The 16,773-nt window shown below is 42.4% G+C and overlaps 1 protein-coding gene across 3 annotated transcripts in view; it reads right to left on the reverse strand.

Annotated features, from left to right (window-relative positions):
* Positions 1 to 16,773, reverse strand: part of CRACR2A (calcium release activated channel regulator 2A) — a 124,454-nt gene that overhangs the window by 35,888 nt on the left and 71,793 nt on the right. For all 3 annotated transcript variants that reach the window (XM_075900589.2, XM_075900595.2, XM_075900586.2), the window contains 2 exons: positions 11,990 to 12,080; positions 6,263 to 6,358 (listed from right to left, as the gene is read on the reverse strand). In XM_075900589.2, the coding sequence (XP_075756704.2) occupies positions 6,263 to 6,358; positions 11,990 to 12,080 (187 nt within the window). The remainder of the gene's footprint in view (positions 1 to 6,262; positions 6,359 to 11,989; positions 12,081 to 16,773) is intronic.

Consider the following 16,773-nt stretch of genomic DNA (forward strand, 5'->3'; position numbering starts at 1 on the left):
TCATCCCGCTCTGCTTGTGACCCGACTCATGAACAGAATTGACTCTACTCGCAGTAGAGAAAAGGCTATTGCATTCATCACTATGCCATCAACAACACAACCAAAAGATGTGTGTTAACTTGATAGGGAGATTTGGTTTTGATTAAAAATTGTATCATTGGATGACAGGCAAAAATGTAGTCACAGGAAATTAAGATTGCAAAAATGTGGAATTCCAACACCAACGATAGTCTAAGTTGCTAATATTTGGCTGCACTGAGCACCTACATACTTTTTGCATTTTATAATGTAACAATGGTAATATAACAGCTATGGAGCAGGAATAGATTATACTAAATGCCAGTGTTACTAGAAGCACAGGAAGCCCAAAACTTCCTTTTATAAGACCCTGTTTTTAGTTACTTATAACTTTCCCACATTTAAGTATGAAACTAAGATCACATAAGGATTCTGTATGGAACTTTAACTTTTGTATTTCATAATATTTTGTGATTTTAATTATATAACACTAAAACAATGGGCTTGGTTTTGTTTGGGGTTGGGTTTGTTTATTTTTTGTTTGTTTGGATGTTTTTAATTTCAATTCGTGTTTAAAAAAATAAAAAGAGGGACAACACTTCCCCCATAGTAAATAGTTGGAACATTTGAATGTTCCTCGCCAAGTGTTAACAATCACAACCCACTGAGATGAATGTAACGGAACTAATTCTTTATCAGTTATACTGAGTGCAATGTATATTTTGGAATGGAAAATGACTGAGGGCCTGGAATACTCTAAGGGAGGAGAGGGCAAAACGGCCTCTGTGGGCTGGATCTGGCCCGCCAAGCAGGTGGATCCAGCCCACGGAGGCCCTGCTGCTCCCTCATCTCCAGGCCAATTAGGGCCTGGAGGTGGGGGAGCATGAAAAGCTTCCTCCTGCCCTGCCAGGAACACGTGGTGCTTTGAAATACCCTGTGCTGCTCACAGGGTGGGGGAGGAGAGCGGAGGAGGCTTTGCGTGCTTCCCCACCCCCAGAACCTGGGGCCCCAATCAGAACCTGGGGGTGGGGGAGCTGCGTGAAGCTTCCTTCACCCTGCCGTGGCCCTGCAAGGAGCCCACGGCACTTCAAAGTGCCACGGGTTCCTTGCAGGGTGGGAGGAGGCTTCCCACACTTCCCCGCCCCCAGGCCCTGATTGGCCTGGGGAGCTTGGATACATTTGCAAGGAGATAGGCCCTTCTGTAATTGCAGAGCAGCACTGTTTGGGCTTCTGGGTTCCCTGTCCACACAGGTTTGGATCAGCATTTAATCTACCCTTGTTCATAGACAGCAGCTCTGCCAGGGGAGCCCTAATTGAGCTTCCATCGGGCTGAGTCAGTAAGAGCAGCCCTGAGCTTTTCTTGCCTGGCAGTTTCTCTCCACGTATTTTACAATCCCTCACACCAGAGGAATAATTAGTCAGGGTAAAAAAAATGTATGAACGATTTTGCCTAATTAAAGCAGTTTGGTGAGAGGAAATTGTATTATTCTCCAAAGATTCTTTCATAACCCAGCAAGAATGTTGTAATTAACTAAAGTTACCATCACTCATTCGAAGGATAAAGGCAATTGGCAAAGTCCATTTAAGTTTATGAGAAAGAGAGAAGGAGTGGACTAAAGTACAAATTAGACATGGAAGGCTTGATTCCAATTACACCAAATGCCGGTGTAAATGAGGAGTAACTCTGCACATTCATGACAGTCATATCATTATAAAAACAGGTGTAAGGAAAAAGAAGGGTTGGGCCCCAAGTGCTGAGCATGAGTAAAGAAATAAATGTGAAAATTAAACTTTGTACTAACTGCATTGAATTATGCTGTTGGGGGAAAAAATCCGAGTAGACTACTCAGCTGGAGAGCAGTCATATATTATAATTCAGGCAGGTAAAGGGCACCACTCAGCTGTTAAAATGACAAAGGTTTCAAGTGCAGTTTATTATCTGACTAAAAATACCTTTCATTGACAATTAAAATAAAAGAAGGAAATCCTGCCCATCTGACACTGGCTTCTTTTCCACAGCATGCCCATAAAAATGAAAGAGGCACTTGGATTTTATAGCAATGCATAAATCCTGTCCTTCCTCAGCCTGGCTCTTGGACTAACGTATGTGGGTATAAAACTAGCCTTGCAGGTTGCTCAGTTAGTTGCCGGGGTCAGAGAGTATGAAATCCTTACTCACACCAATTCCCGCTGACATCACAGTAAGTTTTATCTGAATGAGCAAGGATTAAAATCCAAATATAATGATTTCAAGTTTGCCCAGGCTCTTACACCAAACAGTTTAGTAGAGCTATATACGGACAAAGACACAGCTAAAGTCTTTTGAAGAACAACCTTTGTGTAATTCATTAATAATGGATGTCTACATCTACTTGGAAAGCAAAAGATAGCTTAAGACTAAAATATAGCCATTATAAAATGATGAGTAATAATAGCTTACTCATATATATTCAATTGCATCCTGAAAGAACCCAAAATGCTTTACAAGCCTACAGAGAGAGAGTGAGAGTTCATTTAATCCACTGCTGAAGTACAGCTACCTCTTGAGTGGAACGTGGCAGATGTTTAGCACACGCCACTGCACAACATCTGCAAAGGGCAATGGACAGAAATGCTACAATTTGCAGTAATAGGGTATGTTTACATTGCAAAGAAAAACTTGTAGCAGCAAGTCTCAGAGTCCAACTCAATTGATTTTGGTCACACGCTCAGGCTGCTGGACTAAAAGTAGTCATGTAGATGTTCCAGGTGCCTGGTTTCAGGTCCTGCGCTCCACCCTAATAGGAAACATCTACACTCCTGTTTTTAGTGCTATGGCCCAAGCCCCATGAGATATCTTAAAAAAACTCTGCCGCGTCCAGGGAACGCGTTTGCTCTTCCGCTTCTTTTTGTGGAAACGCAAACGCGCTCTTTCGGGGAGCCCTCTATACCTTGTTCTAAGGGCTCCTCTGAAAGAGGAAGCTTTTCCGCCATTTGGCCCTGTCTAGATGGGGCCAAATGGTGGAAAAGCCTCGTCTAGAAAAGCAATCGGAAAAAGCTACGCAAATTGCAGAGTGCAATTTGCATAGCGTTTTTGGAAAAAAGGCTATAGTGTAGACCTAGCCTCAGTGCCATGGGTTTTTTCTTTACAGTATAGCCATACCCAGAGGTAATTAGCACCAGGGCTACTCAACATGAGTCCCGTGGGCCACATGCAGCCCGCGGCCCATTTGTTTACAGCCTGCGACTGGGAGCCAAAACAAAAAAGTAGTCAGTATAATGGTCTTCTGTTGATATGAGTTTTAATAGTTAAATTCCTGGATTGTCATTGCTCATTAAAAGTGCTGTCATATGGGTGAAAATCGGGTACATATTGCATTTTATTAATATCAGGAGAACTGACTTAAATGGGGCCTGTGTGTTGTGTAGTCTTGCCTTAATCTTTGTATTCATGCCCATCAGTGTGAAAGAAACTATTTACATATATTTGCATATATATTTGCATGTATATGCAACCACACTTAAGTTGTGGCCCTCGGCATGTGCTGTGGATCACTATGGCCCCCTGGGCTTCCAAAGTTAAGTAGCTCTGATTTAGACCATTATTTTATTTCATCTCAGTCCAGTTCCCTAGGGGATAGGTCTCCACATAACACGTAAAAATGTGTTATCACAATTGCCAAACTAGAATCCCAGTGATCACTCTGGTAGCCAGGTGCAACTAGTTGGATCAGCTCCTTAAAGGAGAATCCAAACATAGCATAACCAGTGGAGACCAAACTTATCTCACTCCTCACTAAAATGGACCTGCAGGCCAGCAATGCCATATTTACTCTGTAGGTAAACAGAGGAGATTAATCTGCAGAGCTTCAGTCTCAACTCTTTCACCAGCAGCAAGTTCACTTTTTAAATTGTATTAAAATCCACCCTTAGGGATAAAATCCAGCCTTATCGCCAGGGATCTACGGCAATTTTACCGAAGAAAAATACTGCACTTCTCCCGAGTGGGGAGCAGATTACAGCAGGCACTGATATGGAAGCATGACAAGTTGAGGAGAACAGTGAGCATCACTGCATTCTCCTGTCCATGTGTGTAAATCAGGGGCCTCTCCAGTGGCTATAAAACTGACATGGGACTGAAAGGAATTCAGGGGTTTAAAAGAGACTGTGTTGATGGCACTGCTCCTCTAGGACAGCCAAGGAGCACTTGGCACGATCTGGAGTGGAGGCGAGGCGCTTTACGATACCATAATAGTTTCCAGATCCCATACTATCTAGGCACAAAGACAGTACCTGGTATAAATTAAAGCAGCAGGAATCTGTGACATCTGCACAGAACTCCTCCAGTGCTGTGTAAAATCAGGCCTGCTGTTCTTATGAGGCCTTGTGAAAGAAAACACTTGCTTTAGAAAGCAAAGGGTACATTTTTCAAGAATACACACATTAGTGACTTAGGGGCCTAACCCCTATTTTCAAACTGATGGAGGGGGCTACCTCCATGAGACTTGGGCTACTAAGGGACAGTTTTTGAAAGGCATTTAGGCAAATGGGCAGCTTTCTGAGAATTTTACCAAGTGCCTATCTGCATTTTGAAATTTAGAGAGGGATGCTTTTGAGGGAGTGGGAGAGTAAGAGTCAGGACAGGGGAAGGAGGCTCAGGCCAGGGGGCTCAGAGAAAGAGCTCACCGAGCCACCCATGATAGTAAGGATGGCACTGCAGCTGCCACCCCCCGGAGGAACCAGGGGGACAGTGCTGCCATGGCCAGCCCCAAACCCTGGCAGGGCTCTTGGCAGGGTGGGAAGCGGAATGCCAGGGCTGCCTGGCCTGTCCACAACCCCCTGCGATGCTCTTTGGTGGGGACTTCTGGCTGGCAGAGCCCCATATCTTGTGCTGCCCCCAAGAGATGGGTGGGAGAGTTTTGGGAGTAGGGGGGCCACTTACCTGGGCCAGTGGCCTGCAACGTGGAGAGCTTTGGCCCCAGCTGGCCACTCTCTTCCTGGTCTGGCCACCCCCTGTTATCACTCTGCAGTGTAGATGTCCCCCAGCACTTGATGCTCTCAATGGTCATTCTGCAGTATAAGGCTACATCTACATTGCACAATTATATTGGAATAAACTATTCCAGAAGAAATACTCTGAAATAGCTTATTTCAAAATAGCATGTCTACACCATAGGGAAGCCTGGAAATTAGTCAGAGGCAGGCTCCCTTAATTTAGAGCCTCAGGAAGCACCGGGGAGTAATTGCTTTGAATGGCCTGGGGGAGGAGCTATTTTGAAATAGCAGCAGTGGAGCATCCGCACTACTGCTATTCCGAAATAGCTATTTTGGAAGAGGCATTATTCCTCGTGGAATGAGGTTTCTAAATGCCGAAATAAGACACCCGTTATTTGGAAATTATTTTGAAATATCGGGCTAGCTGTGTAGACGCTCACATAGTTATTTCAGAATAACAGATGTACCCTAACTGTCCTTCCTATCAGTTCCCTTCCTTTCTGTGCTATGGAAAACAACCCCACTCCAGGCACATCCCGTTTTCCTGGCACAACCAACCCTGACCTTGCTTTAAGTTAGGAGACGAGGAAGCTGCCTACTAAATTTGGTGGTCCTGGCTCTTATTGTTGAGGAGGAACTCTTGAATAAATGGTCTCACAGAAGGATGGATGGATGGATTCACAGATAGATACACAAACTCTCAAAATATACATATACATAGCACATATTGCTATTGCATTCCCCTTTATAAGGAGATGCATGTGCTGTTCAATAAGAAAATCAGTAAAGAAAATATGTAAATTATGACATGATCCAATGGTTTGAAATTGAAGCTAGACATATTGAGACTGGAAATCAGATGTACATTTCTAACAGTGGGAATAATTCACCATTAGAACAATTTACCGAGATTGTGGTGGATTCTCCATCACTGACAATTTTTACATCAAGATCAGATAGCTTTCTACAGTATATGCTCCTGGAATTACTTTGGGGAAGTTCTATGACCTGTGTTATACAGGAAGTCAGACCACAATGGTACTTCATGGCCTTGGAATCTATGTTTCTCTAAGAATTTATACAGGACTTCAGTGTGGAACTGCAGCTTTCATGGTGACCAATTATTTCAAATGGCTTTTATTTTAAAAAAAATTCTCTGACTTGAAATATGGTTAAATATGTGAAGGAAAGAAGAGACATTATAAAGGAAAATCACAGAGGCACATCAGAAACATCTACAGTTCTCACTATAGATAATGCTGTTAAGTACCCTTTTCTGCTTTTGAACCAGTTGTTCCAGCTCTTGTTCTTTTGAAACGAGTTTATGTTCCAGATCTTGACTGCGGGACTGAAACCTCTCTGTATCCTGCAAAATCAAAAGACATGAATATTAAGCAAAAAGGCAGGGACTTCATCATGAGGGCAGCATGGTCCAGAGGACAGTGCATAGGACTGTAAGTCAGATCTGGAAATAAAGGGTAGATTTTTAATAGTGGAGATTACTAACCATTGGAATAGGTTACCTAAGGATGCAGGGATTTCTCCATCACTTACAAGGCCATATCCTCAGCTGGTATAAATTGGCAGAGCTCCTTTGACTTAAATGAAGTTAGTGAATCTATGCTGAGTTATACCATCTGAGTTTCTGACCCACGTATGAGGTAAAATTTTCCAAAGTGCCAAAGAGACTTACATTAAGCACCACTTTCAAAAGTGATTTAGGCACATATGAGCCTATGTCTCCCTGAGATTTAGGAATCTATGTCACTTTGAAAATGGAGCTAAAACTGCTGAATTGCTTCCACATGTTTAAAATTTTACCCTGGATATCTTTCTAAAGGATTTCCTGTAGTTAAGTTACAAGTTACTGGGCTCAATCCAGATATTACTGGTTGATATTCTATAGCCTAGCTTACATAGTAGTGGGTAACTAGTGGAGTCCCCCAAGGGTTTGTCCTGGGACCCATCTTCAACTTATTTATTAATGATCTAGAAAAAGGGGTAAACAGTGAGGTTGCAACATTTGAAGATGATATCAAACTGCTCAAGATACTTAAGATCAAAGCAGACTGTGAAGCGCTTCAAAAGATCTCACCAAATAAGTGATTGGGCAACATAATGGCAAATGAAATTTAATGTTGATAAATGTAAACTAATGCACATTGGAAAAAATAATCCCAACTATATATACACAATATGATGGGGACTAATTTGGCTACAACTACTCAAGAGAAAGATCTTGGAGTCATTGTAGATAGTTCTCTGAAAACATCCACTCAGTGTGCAGCAGCAGTCAAAAAAGCAAATAGAATGTTAGGAGTCATTAAAAAAGGGATAGAGAATAAGACAGAGAATATCTTATTGCCTCTATATAAAACCATAGCATGCCCACATCTTGAATACTTCATACAGATGTGGTCGCCTCATCTCAAAAAAGCTATATTGGCATTGGAAAAGGTTCAGAAATGAGCAACAAAAATGATTAGGGGTTTGGAACGGGTCCCATATGAAGAGAGATTAAAAGTCTTGGACTTTTCATCTTAAAAAAGAGGAGACTAAAGGGGGATATGACAGAGGTCTATAAAATCACGATTGGTATGAAAAAAGCGAATAAGAAAAAGTTATTTACTTATTCCCACAATATAAGAACTAGGGGTCACCTAATAAAATTAATAGGCAGCAGGTTTAAAACAAACAAAAGGAAGTTTTCCTTCACTCAGTGCACAGTCAACCTCTGGAACTTCTTGCCACAGGATGCGGTGAAGGCTAAAACTTTAACAGGGTGCAAAAGAGCTAGATAGACTCATGGAGGTTAGGTCCATCAATGTCTATTAGCCAGGATGAGTAGGAATGGAGAACCTAGCCTCTGTTTCTCTGGAGATGGGTGACGGGGAGGGATCACGTGAGGATTACCTGCTGTGATCCCTCCCTCTGGGGCATCTGGCATTGGCCACTGTCAGCAGATAGGATACTGGGCTAGATGGATCTTGGTCTGACCCAGTATGGCCGTTTTTATGTTCTTATACATGACCAGAAATGGTGTCTTCTAGCTTTAAAATCTATCACTTTCAATGGTGTGAATCAGAAGCAACTCTGCAGAATTCAACAGAGTTACAGTGGTATAAAACTGATGCATGTGAGAAGACCCTGAGGGTTTACAGGCCTCTCCACTAGTGCAGTGGCCCCACACACATGAGTTCCCAAATATTCTATAATAGCATTTGAGTATGTCAGAGCTACTCCCCTCATTAGGAATTATTCCTTGGGACTAATTCTCAGCTGGTGTAGACAGAGACAGATTAGATGTTTGTGGGGCCCTGGGCCAAAGCAAATGGGGGCCCCTCCCTCCCTTTCTGTCTTCAGTTCCTGGGACCCGGGCCAATTAGGGGTCCCCCCAAAAATGGGCACCACCATGGTCTGAACCAGCTTCCTGTAGGATCAATGTGGCAGGGGGCTACAGATGGAAGAGCCCCCCCACTTATTTTGGCCCCACAAACCCTTAATCCACCACTACCGCCCTACTTCTGGCGCTCCTGCAGGGAGCAGGGTCATGGTATAGGGACTTCCACCATTCTCTGGCAGGAGCACCAGGTGGGTGGGGAGAGCCCCAGCAACCCAACCCTGCTCCCTGGAAGTGCAAGGTGAGCAGGTAAAGCAGATCCAGGTGTGGAGGTGTTCATTGGGGGGAAGGGGGAGGAGAAGCCATTAATCAGGGCCTCTTATCATGACCTAATTTGCCTACAGACTAATCTGCCAGTGGGTTTAAATGATCAGAGCTCTATCGATACAGCCCTCATGAATCACACTGGCTGAGAATCGCCCCACCCCCTACACTCTTAATTCTTCAGGAAAACTCAGAAAGATCAAACCTCCCACAAAGGGGTGGGTGCAGGAACAATGAAATATTCCCCCTGCCTCCTCTCACTCCTAACAATATATTTAATGAGGCAATTTAATGTACATTAACTGGATTCTTATGCAGAAAAATATATATCTAAATGAATAAGACATAATAACCATTCCTCTAACACAGTCCTTAATCGGCAGGGTACCAAATATCTTAAATAGCAACAGTTTGCACTTATTTGCCTTCTTAACTGTTTCTTTTGATGTATTTTTCAAATGCTATGATTTTTCCAGAAACAGGCAAGCATTTTCTTTTTCATATGGCATCTGTATGACTCTGCATTCTGCAGGGCCTTTGTGAACTTTTGCTTTATGGAGAAAGTTTAAAACCCCAAACACCAAAAAACAAATTAGTCGCACCAAGAAATAATATTCCTTGAGTATCTGACAGCCATTAGTGTGGGTGCTAGCTTTTAAAGTGATAGGCTGAGGTTTACCTAGCAGCCTAAAAAGATCTGTGATAGGGATTAATAATGGAATTTATGATACTACCTTAAAGATCAAGTTAATTAGCAGCTAGTGCCTTAGTTTCCTATAGGTAAGAATCTTTACAGTATAATATCAGTAGCGGAATTTTTATTAGTGTATACGAAACAATCTCTTCCTTGTCAACCTTCATCATGAGAGATTGCAAAGCATTTTACAACTTTCAAGTGCTATACAAGGAGATCAGTTGATCCTCTGTTGAGATTCACCCAGCTCCAGTGTGGAACACATCTGTTTAAGGGTCTAATCCAATGCACAGTGAAATCAATTGCCAGGTTCCCACTGACTTTACTGGGACCTAAATGTGCAAAATGCACACTACACAACAGCTTAGGGCAGGAAGTAAACAATAACTTATCTAGTTGAAACTACAAGGCAACTTTTTAGACAACACGTCTACATCTACATTACAATGCTATTTTGGGATACTGGAGTATCCCAAAATAGCTATCCTGCATGTTCACAGCTAGCCCATCATTTCAGGCTCGCTACTTCGATGTCCCTGTAAACCTCATTCCATGAGGAATAAGGGACATTTTGGAATAGCAGGTTATTTTGAAATTTGGCGCTGTGTAGAGAGCGCCAAAGTACAAAATAAGCTATTTCACAATAAAATCAAAATAAGATATGCAATTTGCACAGCTCAAATTGCACATCTTATTTCGAAGTGCGGTGCAGTGTAGACATAGCCCACCTGTGACATACATTGTGTCGCTCTATATCTCTGAATAGTGTGTTCAGAAATACTTGGAAGTTCACTGTATTGTTGAATAGGGATCTCTACGAGGGGGGAAAAACAAGCAAGAAGTGAAACAATGGCTCAAGATAAAATACTTGGGGACATTGCTGGATTGGAAAAGCCTGGATACCAGAACATCAGAATGACTATGGCATTTTAAAGGAGACTCTCTGCAAGGGTGGAAATGGGGTGCTGTTTAAGACTGTAGCTGGTGAAGAGGTCTTCAGGGAGGAGCCAGGCTGTGATAGAAACACCTATTGGGGTGTCTGAAGAAACCAAGGGCAGGTCTACCCTATGGGGGAAGGTTGATTTAAGGTGCACAATTCCAGCTATAGAAATAACGTGACTGGAGTTGACGTACCTTAAGCTGAGCTAGGGCACCATCCACACTGTAGGAGGTCGACAGGTGAAATGATACCGTCGACTTCCCCTACTCCTCGTGACAGCACAGAGTATGGACACTGACGGGGGTGCTTTCAGCATTTGATTTAGCATGCTCCTACTAGACCTGCCAAATTGAATGCTGGAAGATCCCAAGATGGGATTGGTCCTGCCTAGAGCGGAGGGCTGGACTTGACGACCTTCTGAGGTCTCTTCCAGTTCTATGATTCTATGATAAGGGGATGGTTGGATGAAATAACATGATCTTGGTAACTAATTGACCATTCATTATAGGGAACTTTCTGGGTGTCTGGCTGGTGAGTCTTACCCACATGCTCAGGGCTTAGCTGATCGCCATATTTGGGGTCAGGAAGGAATTTTCCTCCAGGGTAGATTGGCAGAGGCCCTGGAGGTTTTTCGCCTTCCTCTGTAGCATTGGGCACAGATCACAGCTGAAGGACTCTCTACATGTTGGGGCCTTCAAAGTATTTGAAGGCTTCAATATCTGAGACATAGGTGAGAGGATTATTCTAAGAGGGGTGGGCGAGATTCTGTGGCCTGCGCTGTGCAGGGGGTCAGACTAGATGATCATAATGGTCCCTTCTGACCTTAAAGTCTATGAGTCTATGAGTCTATGAGATCGATCTTCCTGGCAATGCAGACATGCCTGAGCCTGGGTATTGTTTGCATCAGGGAAAGACAGCCTCTAGGTATGACAGATGTGCATATAGATTGTTTCTTTAAAATCCTTTCTCTGGTATGCTTTGTTTCTGTTGGGATAAATACTTTGGTTTAAGACAGCTGTCTGGCCACTCTATTCATCTCTGGACACAGATTCCCAAAGCTAAGCTCTGCCCAGTTGGACTTGCTGGGTGAGCACAGTAGACACACCAGACTGAGGCCCAGTCTAAGAGTGGGAGAATTGTGGATTTCCTCCCCAAGATAAGTAAAGTCATGAGAGCTTCCACCTGAGGAGGATCACTCAGAGAGACTAGGAAGGGGACAGATGCACAACTGGCTCTGTAAGAATGACACCACATAAATTGTTCAAGGAATTAGACCTGGATATCGAGACTAGTTCTGCTATGAAAAGTTCCAGTTTATGAAGACAAGTGGTCAGGAGGATCTTGATTTTAAAACCCACATAAAAGATGGCACCTTTGTGAGCAAAGTGGTTTGGTAGTTATTTCAAAGAGGTAGTACAGCCTCTTGAAAATCACCAATCCAAGTCCACTTATTGCAATTTGTGGGTGTGCATTGGTCTCCCATTTAACTAGTCATCCAGCCTGAGCCTGTGATCTGATGAAATCACTGGAGGATAGAGCAAATTAAATTATGTTTTATCTTCTATTTCTGTGTATGCTGCCATTTGAGGGCTTTCTTGTGCTCTCACACTGGCTGAAATTAATGGAGTTACACTGGAGTAAAAACTGGTGTGAGTGCAGAATTAGGCCTTCCATATCTATAATAAAGAGACACAGTCACCTTTAAGAGAAACTGCTCTTTCTCATTTTTGATTTGCTGCTCCATTTCCTCATAGAGATGTTGAATTTCTTCATCATAAGCAGCAATTCTCCTAATAAGAGATAAAAGCACACTGTGAGAGTCTTTGTAGCATTATTTCAAGTAAAAGGCTCACAATTTACTAGCTTAGCATCACATTTCTGTTTTAGCACAAGACTCAAGGGAATGAGCCCAAGAGCAGAAGAAAGTATTTACATGTAGCAGGGTCACAGATAAAAACCAAACAGTTTCCCATAGGGGAGAGCAGTAGCGCTAATAAGGCTGTTTATTTGACATTTTAAAATTGCCAGCACAATATATGCTGGCAATTTATCGGGCCTTCTTAATGATTGTGGTACCTGAAGCCTAAGGAAGGGAGAGCCTAGACTTGACACTAATAGCAACAATGAAAATCTAAATGAGAGCTGGTTAAATAGAAATAAAAGTGATTTGTGCGTATTTTCAAGTTGCAGCTTTGCTCTACAGTTATTTACAAGATTGCATTATTCATGAGTACTCAGATGACTGATGATTTATTTCTGAAACCATTAGTGCATCCCAAAAGTTCCAGCATAAAGAAAGACTTGTCTGAAAGTTCAGATGGTAGTGTCTCTTTATGTATCTTTCTACTCAGGCGTTTGTTACACACTTCTTTTAAGCTGTAGTCACCCACAAAGCAGAAATAAAGTCCACTTTGCACAAGTGCACAAGACAACACAAGGAACAAGGGGTTAAGTAATCAAATCCACTTCTTTTTTATTATGTTTGGACCAGAAACAGCTGCAATTAGCACCTGGGCCAGACAGAGTATGGATGGAGAGTTAGAGAGCTTTGGGCTAGGTGGGGAGGGAATAAAAACATATTTTCGAAATGATCAGCATTTGAAAAAGTTCCTTCTAGCATGCTCAGAGGATTTTTAGTAGAGCCTTAATGACATCGCAGCACATTCTCCCCACTGGTGCGGCAAGGAGGGTTGGACATGAGGTATGTCTACACTGCATGGCTATTTCGAAATAAGTCCTGAATTTTATTCCGAAATAGTTATTCCAAACTAGCTTATTTAAAAATAGCACCTCTACACTGCAGGGAAACTTCAAAATTAGTCCAAGGCAGGCTTCCCTAATGTAGGCATGATATCTCGATTTAGAATCCCAGGAAGCACTGGGGAGGGATAACTTAGAATGGCCCTAGGGAGGAGCTATTTCAAAATATCAGCAGTGGAGCAGCTACACACTCCTTATTTCAAAATAGCTATTTCTGGATAGGCGTTATTCCTCGTAGAATGAAGTTTACATAGTTTGGAATAAATCATCCATTATTTCAAAATGATTTTGAAATAATGGCATGGCCGTGTAGACACTCGCATAGTTATTTTCAAATAACGGTCATTATTCCGAAATAACTTTGCTGTGAAGGCATACCAAAAGAATGAGGTTTACAGACTTTGAAATAAGCCGTCTGTTATTTTGAAATTATTTCAAAATAATGGAATGTCTGTGTAGATGTTCGCATTGTTATTTCAAAATAATGCTAGTTATCTCGAAATAATGATGCAGTATAGACACACCCATTAACGAGCTGTTAGTTAAGCGGGCAATTTGCAGAGTGTAAATCTCTCAACAAAATACATAAAATCCTCTAAAGTCTTCTCATCAGGAACAGGAGAAAACTAAGGGGTACTGAAAAAATCACTGTGTCATTTGGGAATGTCCCTGTCAGTTTTCCTGTACAAGCAGTCCCCGGGTTACATGGATCCGACTTACATCGGATCCCTACTTACAAACGGGGTGAGGCAACCCCGCACTAGCTGCTTCCCCACAGCAGACCAGGGAGACGCGAAGCTAGCGCCCTTCCCCAGCAGACCAGGGAGACGCGGAGCGGCTTTTCTCAGCAGACACCTCAGCTTGAGAATAAAGGACTGAGGGAAGTGAGGTGTGGGAGAATAAAACTGAGCTCTGGAGAAATGTTTGGCTAGAGTTTCCCCTACAATATGTACCAGTTCCGACTTACATACAAATTCAACTTAAGAACAAACCTACAGTCCCTATCTTGTACGTAACCCGGGGACTGCCTGTATTCTGCAAATTCTCCTCTGAGATATATCACTCCAGTCAACTGAGTTAACTAAGAATCGGGGCATCTTTTTTCCTTCAAATGTGTCCAATGCCTGTCATTTATAACTTGCATTTTTCATCCCCAAATAGAAAGGACAATGTGTAGTCTCATAATGGACTCTAGTGATAAATGCTTGCTGAGCTATATTGACACAAGAAAAACAAAATGCTTTAGGGTTGATTCTTTACTGTCTTACACTTTGTTGGGTCATTTACATCTGTGCAAAATGAGCTCAAGCTGTGCATAAAACACAGCTCTCCCCACCACCACCGCAATAGCTGCTCACCCCCACCCTCCTTCATGGTTCGAGTAATGCAGGATAATGCAGGAAAATAATGGGACATTTTGTGCTTCTTTACTCCCCTTCATAGGTGCACAGCCAGACTTAACATTCTGGCCCAAAATATCCAAGGCACACTATTCTAAGAATACAATTATCCATAGAGCAAATTCAGAGCTTATTTGAGAGGGTGGAATTCCATGAAACCATCATGCAAGAGAGACAATTTTTAACAAGATAGCACGAGTGCCAAGATCACATCTGTCAACCCCGTTTTTACCCAATAGTATGTCACGTTGAGCAGGGTTAGGCTGGTTATACAATGAAAGACCCTATTATGATGTACATAAAGAACACAGTAGTCCACGTTGCCATGAGAACCATAACTGAATTTCCTTGCCTTTGTGGGTTAAAAGAAACAACTTGAATGTTGAATTCATATACTATTGTTTTTGGCACTAGATTTTCTCTAACTTGTGTTTGCAAGGGCAGAACAGGGCTATGATCTGAAAATGACATTTGGGAGACATTTTAATATCATGTTTGTTTGTTGTCTGCTTTAGCAGACAACTAGGGGGATGACATCTGTAGTCTAAACACACCCGCAGCTTTAATTATTGGTTTAGACTCCATTCTTAAAGCTGGTCAAATAATAATAGTAAGATAATTTATCATCATTATTTAAGGCATAATATAATCATGACAAATTTATTCCACAAGTAGCAGGAAAAAATTAATCAGATAAATTATTTCCCAGATATTTGGCAACCATCTGCAGAAGTGGTAGAATAATGGGAAGAATATATAACCAAGTGATTTAGTTAGTTAAAATTGCCAAAATTCCTCATCAAACAAACAAGCAACAACTAAACTCTGGTCAGGATAGTTAAGGTGACATGTTCTGGTCATTATGGCTATGTCCAAGGAACATTTTCAGAACAGTTTCCAAAAAAGCACACGTTCTTTCGGCATCCCTCGGTGAGGGATGTTCTGAAAGAGGACTTTTTTCTGAAATTTGGCCCCAGGTAGATGGGCCAAATTTCAGAAAGTCTCTTTCGGAAAAAAAGCAGAAAAGGATACGCAAATTGCGGTTCACAATTTGCATATCTTTTTCCAACTTTTCTCTGCCATGTAGACATAGCCTATGTTCTTGTAGTGAGATCAATGCATATATGGGGTGGTTTCATTTCTGCCTATTACTTTAGATGTGGTATTTAAATTCTGTCCACCATTGTTCACACAGACACTTGGTCAGAACAGCTGTTATTTCAAATGAAAATAGGTTAGTGTTGGGTACTTTATGGGCTGATTTCAAAAGGCACCAAATGTCCTCCACTTCCTTTGAAGTTAGGCTCTGCTACTGCCTTGCTTTTGTAACCTTGGGAAAAATCACTTCCCCTCTCTGGCTGGCATTCACAAAATGACAACGTCCAACATTTAGGAGCCACTGACATTCACAAAACCTCCACCCATCTGCCACCTAACCCGGTAGCTACCTATGTTCCACATTTAAAAGTCCTCCAAGGTACTTGCATTTCAGCAGTTGGGCATGTGCACAGTCTTAAGTAAAGAGGTGTGCCCATCCCTTAACACCGCAGAGGTGGTGTTAGGATATATAGGATATTCTGTGAAAGGCTGTCTTCATGTCTCCTGTCTAAATGGTGCCACTGTGTAAAAATATATATTCTATGGGCCAGGGAAAAAGTCAGAGTGACTCCATAGCTCAGTGGGCAGGGCACTCTCAGGAGAAGCAAAAGACCCAAAACTGGAGAGCCAGCTTCACATCAGGCAGGAGGGGGAAATGAACCTGGGTCTCTCACTGAACGCTAACCACTGGGTAAATGGTAACAATGGGGCGGAAGGATGAACTACTGCTTCTCCTGCCTCCACCTCAGTGGAGGGAGGTGCGTCCCTCTGGCCTGGAATTAGATGTAGAGGCACTAAAATAATTTGTATAGTTGGGGTACTGAGAGCCATTAAACCACTTCAAGCCAGAGGCTGCAGCAGCACCTCCAGCATTCCAAGTTCCAGCACCTATGATTAGATGCCTACCTCCTGTTGCAGGGCTGAGATCTAGCCCACTTCCCAGTACTCAGCATTTCTGTTGGCTAGCACAGGCATTAGGCAGCTCAGCATGCTAGCTTTTTGGAACCTCTCTTTTAGTTTCCTAACTTGAATGCTCATGTGTCTCCCCGCATCCTATGTCTCTCAGTCTTGTCTATCTATCTAGACTGCAAACAGTTTGGAACAGAGAATGTTCCAAACATGATGGCTGTGTCTACACTGGGCCACTTATTCCGGAAAATCAGCCGCTTTTCCGGAATAAGCTACGAGCTGTCTACACTGGCCCTTGAATTTCCGGAAAAGCAAC

The sequence above is a fragment of the Pelodiscus sinensis genome, chromosome 1, assembly GCF_052426305.1.
Source record: "Pelodiscus sinensis isolate ZL-2025 chromosome 1, ASM5242630v1, whole genome shotgun sequence".
In the NCBI taxonomy this organism is placed as follows: Eukaryota; Metazoa; Chordata; order Testudines; family Trionychidae; genus Pelodiscus; species Pelodiscus sinensis.